Source organism: Oncorhynchus gorbuscha, unplaced genomic scaffold (assembly GCF_021184085.1).
Source record: "Oncorhynchus gorbuscha isolate QuinsamMale2020 ecotype Even-year unplaced genomic scaffold, OgorEven_v1.0 Un_scaffold_14202, whole genome shotgun sequence".
NCBI lineage: Eukaryota > Metazoa > Chordata > Actinopteri > Salmoniformes > Salmonidae > Oncorhynchus > Oncorhynchus gorbuscha.
The window spans coordinates 713-6,776 of NW_025756221.1; the positions used below are offsets into that span (position 1 = coordinate 713).

The 6,064-nt window shown below is 38.9% G+C and overlaps 1 protein-coding gene across 1 annotated transcript; it reads right to left on the minus strand.

The window, feature by feature from the left end:
• Positions 1-588: 588 nt before the first annotated feature.
• Positions 589-4,703, minus strand: LOC124030705 (zinc finger protein 771-like). The gene is made up of 3 exons (XM_046341928.1): positions 4,189-4,703; positions 3,956-4,158; positions 589-1,072 (listed from the first exon to the last, which is right to left on the minus strand). Exons 2-3 carry the CDS (start codon positions 4,140-4,142, stop codon positions 816-818), a joined length of 444 nt encoding a protein of 147 aa, XP_046197884.1. The 5' UTR covers positions 4,143-4,158; positions 4,189-4,703; the 3' UTR covers positions 589-815.
• Positions 4,704-6,064: the final 1,361 nt, after the last annotated feature.

Below are 6,064 nucleotides of genomic sequence, written 5' to 3' on the forward strand. Positions count from 1 at the left end.
CCTCTACAATGTTAAAACATTCGACATTGTGACATTAAAATACTCCTACTACAATGTTAAAACATTCTACATTGTGACATGTTTTCATTGGTATCATGAAATAACTCATTCATGTATGTATTTTCTGATGTTTGATCAGAGATCTTTTATTAAAGTATCTCTTGGCACACTGATCACAGCTATAAGGTTTCTCTCCTGTGTGTGCTCTCTGGTGTGATACCAGATGGCCAGATTGACCAAAACTCTTCCCACATTATTCAGACAGTACTGGTGTTGAAAGGATTTCTCTCTTGTGTGTATTCTCTGGTGTTGAGTCAGAGTTCTTGATGCAGCAAAACTGTTCCCACATTGACTACAGCTGTATGGTTTCTCTCCTGTGTGTGTTCTCTGGTGCACTGTCAGTGCTCCAGATTGGGCAAAACTCTTCCCACATTGACCACAGCTAAAAGGTTTCTCTCCTGTGTGTATTCTCTGGTGCACTGTCAGCGCTCCAGATTGGGCAAAACTCTTCCCACATTCATCACAGCTATAGGATTTCTCTCCTGTGTGTGTTCTCTGGTGTGATATCAGGCCCAGATTAGTAAAACTCTTCCCACATTGATCACAGCTATAGGGTTTCTCTCCTGTATGTGTTCTCTGGTGCACTCTCAGATCTCCAGATTGACCAAAACTATTCCCACATTGACCACAGCTATACGGTTTCTCTCCTGTGTGTGTTCTCTGGTGTAAAGTCAGAGCTCCAGATTGGGCAAAACTCTTCCCACATTCATCACAGCTATAGGATTTCTCTCCTGTGTGTATTCTCTGGTGTGATATCAGATTGCATTAGTAAAACTCTTCCCACATTGATCACAGCTATAAGATTTCTCTCCTGTGTGTGTTCGCTGATGAATTGTAATGCCTGATGAGGTGAATCTCTTCCCACAGTCAGAGCAGCAGAGAGTTCTCTTCCCTGTGGATCTCTGCAGGTGTTTCTTGGGGTGTTCTAATGTGGAGAGACTCTTCTCTGCCTCGTCAGCATCATGAGGTTGTTGAGGCTCCCCAGAGGACCCACGATAGTCCCGTCTCTCTCCTGTGTGAACAACAAAGTCAGACAGATGGTTAAAGGCCCACAACAGCAGAAATCCACTGTAAAAGGTGATGCCAACAGCGTAGCCATGATGTTGTACAACAATTGTTGTCTGTAATGAATGTAATGATTATTTGACAATTGTCTTAAAATGAGCAAGAATAGTCATATTTTGTCTTGTTTTCACATTAGTAGTAACATCGATGATTGTAGGCTAGAAATACGTTAAAGTTGTTGAAATCCTAAGAAGTGTGCCAGACGACTTTGTCTCCAACATAGGCACCTTTCTGTGTTTGCTAAACTTGCGACACGAGGGCGATGCACATACAATTTGGTGGTAGAAACTCCTCCCCCTAATGAGGAAACCGATAGTTTTGGATGAAGTATATCTGCCTGGAGCAAAAATGGTGAGCAAAGATTTTGTTTTTTCACAATGTATTCTGAATGTGAATGGGGGAAAACTCAGGGGAGTAACCTCCATTTCCAGGTTGCTTATGAGAGCATTTCACACTACTTTGGATTATAATTGTAAGGCTCGTTTGAACGTCCTGCTTAATATAATGTTTGTGTCGTCATCGCAAATCAACCTCTTTGTACTTAAAAAACACTTCAACCAGTAAAATGCTCTTTGGCTTTTCCATCAGCCTGACAACCAGGGTTGTTTGCCAAATTGGCCCATAACTTCACCTAACAATTACATAGACCTATGTAATGAATGAAGAAGCACTTTGGTTGTTGTTGCATGACACACATAGTGTACTCTAGGACCCATAACAATAACATAGACCTACTGTAGGACCCATAACTTCACCTAACAACAAATATAGGAAAATAGCTCTGTGTGTGGTACTGACCATCAAGGGACAGTTCTCTACACATTAACAGGTAAGAAACTCTGTGTCCAAACAGACTAACGAGACCCTACTGTAAATCAAGTAGACAATAACACATTATAAACATGAATTTGTTAGGGATGTTGGATCCAACGTGGAGCACGGCATAACTGTCTTTACCAGAGTAATGAATGAAGAAGCACTTTGGTTGTTGTTGCATGTTGTGATGTTTGTCATGTGACTGTCATTCAGAAAATGATTTCCTGGATCAGCTGATGATAGTTGATGAACATGTGACTGTAACTAAACAGCTACAGTATTAAATAGTATGTGTAATTATTGAAGAACCACATTCATGACAGTATTGATTTTGGTGTTGTCAATAAAGTTAATGTGACTCTCAGTTAGAACCATTGGATCTAGCAAACTCAAAATATTTAGTATTTCTGTGCCCATGAAAACTGTTTTCCCAGCGTAATATAAGGAGACACTAAATGTTACGTAGTTAGAGAGCATTTCAGAGATCTGAATACAAAAAACTGTCCGACAGCAAGATCCAGTATTTAAGTTCCTCACATGACAAGCTTAACGTTATGACTATAACTAATGTTCCCTCTACTTACTCAACATACCATGGGGAAATACAATCATTCCTCATGCCGACGCAAACGGATACTAAATGAAAAGGCCCATGGCAGACCACCCAGACCTGACCCCGCAAGATGAGTCAGTTTTGTCAATTTATTCATTGTCTTTCGTTTTTGAAACACTCCTGTCAATGTTGAGTAAGGACACACACCTAATTAGGCATATAGAAGTAGGACGAGTCTACCTGGCCTGCGCACAAATGTAGGCCTATAAATGTGCCCATTTGGGGATGTCTGATAGTATTTCTGATTGTCTTAACGCACCACCACTAATGAGTTGTGGAGCTTCTCAAAGAAAATGTATCTTCACCTCAAACAGCAAGTAAACAAAGTCTAATCAAAATCAATTGCAAATGAGAATAGTTCCTCAAAGTATTTGAAAAATATTTCCAGCTCTCGCCCTTTCGATAACCACTCGGCATGAAAGGGAAAAATGTAATGCTCTGATTCAGTGGAAATGTCATAAAATACCTGATTATTTCTTACCCTTTTCACAAATAGCCGACAGCTGTGTCTGTCCAGACAGGAAACAGGAAACCGGGGGCCCAGAATATTTTATACAATGTTACAAACTTATCACGAGATTCATGTTTAAAGTTAATTGTAGACAGACCATGTGATTTATAGTATATTTATTTGCAATGCTTTTATTTGTTGGCTTTATGTAGACTATTTGTTTTGACATAGTTGGCAATGGCAATAAAAGTTACTTATAATTTTAATTTAGATAGAATGTAGATTAATCACAGACAATGATTTTGAGATACTATTATAAATTAAAAGAAACTGTTCGACGAAAATGTGCATATGAAAATCATAACTGGCACGCAGATTGGTAGAAATGGTCAGATACATTTGCACTCCAAATGTAGGTTGCCGACTACTTGTGTTGCCTATTACCGGCAATGTCAGAATTTACAAAGGCCTCCAGGAGTAGGTGGTTCAGTTAGAGTCTTTTCTCTTCTGGTTAGACTATATTGATGTAATGGCATGAAAATAAACTGGCTGAATATTATATAATGACTTATCAACAGCTCTAACAATTTGACCTCCACAGGAAATCTACACTGGTCATTCTAGAATATACTATATATCCTAGAAACCTGGTTAAACTATCATTATGACATCATGGATGAATTCCAGAATATACTATATAGCCTCGAAATTAAACTATAATTTTGACCTCATGGATGGCCAGTCTTTGTATTATTAGGGTCCTGATGGGGTACAACAGTTGAACTAAGCTCTTGAGGCATGTGTTATATTCTTCAAGAATCAATGACTATAAATAAATAATTTAAAAGTAAAAAAAAAAATGGATGTAGCATTGCAGATTTCCCCTTTAACACCAAACATCAGTCCAACAACTGCAGAGTTTGTGCCTCTGTTTTTAAGACAGTACTTACTAGTGTTAATCAGGGCCCGGTTTCTCAAAACCATCTTACGGCTAAATTCATTGTTAGAACCATTGGACACCTGAATATGCTTTTGGGAAACCGGGCACAGATATCCAGTTTCCTCGTCTTCTTCCTCCTCCTTTTTGGATGTGACAGTCACCTCCTCCTCCTCCTCTTTCACTCCAAAAAACCGCATCCTCCTTTTTCTCTTCCTCGTCTTCTTTTTCCTCCTTTTTCTCTTCCTCGTCTTCTTTTACTGTAACATCGTCCTCCTCTTTCTCCTCTTCTTTTACTGTAACATCCTCCTCCTCTTTCACTCTGAACGTATATTCCTCTTCTTTAACTGAAACGTCTTTCTCTTCTTCTTTCACCGTAACAGCCTCACCCTCTACTTGTTTTTGTATTGTAACTTCCTCCTCCTCTTTCACCAGAGCTTCTTTCTCCGTCCAGCAGACCACCTCTTCTTTATCAGGAGGAGAGCAGCTTAGTGAACTCATGGTCAGAGATGTTAGCTAGCTAGGCTAATGCTAACTTAACCAGCCCGCTAGCTGACTAATAACAACACCGTAAATATGAAATTAAATCGGATAACTAACTAGACGACAGTAGTGAGTTTAAAATACAGTGGCTAATAAACACGAAAGCGTCTAAAGAGCTTTATTGGTTCGTCTATTTTGTCTATCAAGCTACCGAGGTGTCTGACTAACTGTTGCTGCTGATGAAAGAAGCGTTCCGTCCACTACATTATACGTCACACCAGCAGCATCGCCTTAAATTCCCAGACCGCCATCTGCTGACTGGAGTGGGTAACGCAGTTGAGTAAAATGTAGATTATATCTTCAGACAACAAGTTAAAGTGTAGGAAGCATGAGTTTTTACTCACCAGTGTAACAATACAGTGTGGTTAAAGACTTAGTAAGCTAGTTGTAGTCACTTTATGGTTACCTATAAGAACAAACAGTTATGTTTTTGCGTTATTACAAATGTATTAACTTATTTCGGAAAATCTTCTAAACTACCCACAATGCACTATTTCCCAACGTCATATGGATGATCAACTCTGTGCTACCGAGTTTGTATGCCAGTGTAACGACCGAGGTAAAGACAGTTTGAAGTTGGATATTAGACAGATATTTGCGCTTTCAAACCTCAATAGCTTTCAAACCACTTGAGCCACAGACTCCAAATAAGTGTCATGATGTTGGAAATATTGCACACAACATTGCACAGTTCTTATTTTCACGATTTGGACATTAATTATCTTTCCAAAGCTAATAAATATGTGGAAATGTGAGCAATATTTTGTATTCCTTGTTGAATTAGTTAGGGAGCGTAAACAAAGTACAAACTTTTTTTTACATTCAAATTTCAATAGGTCCTTGGTCATGTGATCTACTGACTTCAAACAAGGTTCAGAATGTCCACTGACTACCCTTCTATATTGCACACACTTTAGTTTGTCCATTTTCATCTCACATGGTTTTTTTTTTATATAAAAAATTAATTATTATTAATTAATTAATCATTAAAAAATATACTGAACAGGGATGGAGAGTTAGCTGGTGAGGTAGGCTGGTCAATACATAATACTGAACAGGGATGGTTTGACAGTTAACTGGTGAGGTAGGCTGGTCAATACATATTTTCCCTGTACTGAACAGGGATGGAGAGTTAGCTGGCTGGTCAATACAAATACTGAACAGGGATGAGAGTAGGCTGGTCAATACATATACTGAACAGGGATGGAGAGTTAGCTGGTGAGGTAGGGCTGGTCAATACATATACTGAACAGGGATGGAGAGTTAGCTGGTGAGGTAGGATGCAGTTGGTTTGCTGGACAATACAACTACTGAACATGTAACCACAGTAATGGTGGCCAGAAAATCAATGATTAAAAATGTAACATTGACAAATTATACAGAAACTGTAGACCTTTAATCTATTCCAACATGTCAACAGACACTTAACTTCAAATAAGTATGAAACATTTCACCATCCCTGGTTGTTAACTTTCTCCTTATCCCTGGTTGATGTACATGTCAGTGTTAACTTCCTCTTTATCCCTGGTTGATGTACATGTCAGTGTTAACTTCCTCTTTATCCCTGGTTGATGTACAT

Bases quoted from the DNA above. Each gene is read 5' to 3' on its own strand.
- LOC124030705 (XM_046341928.1), bottom strand. From the start codon at position 4,142: ATGCGGTTTTTTGGAGTGAAAGAGGAGGAGGAGGAGGTGACTGTCACA. The intron at 1,073-3,955 runs GTAAGTACTGTC...TTGTTCACACAG, and splicing joins CCGGGCCCTGATTAACACTA to GAGAGAGACGGGACTATCGT.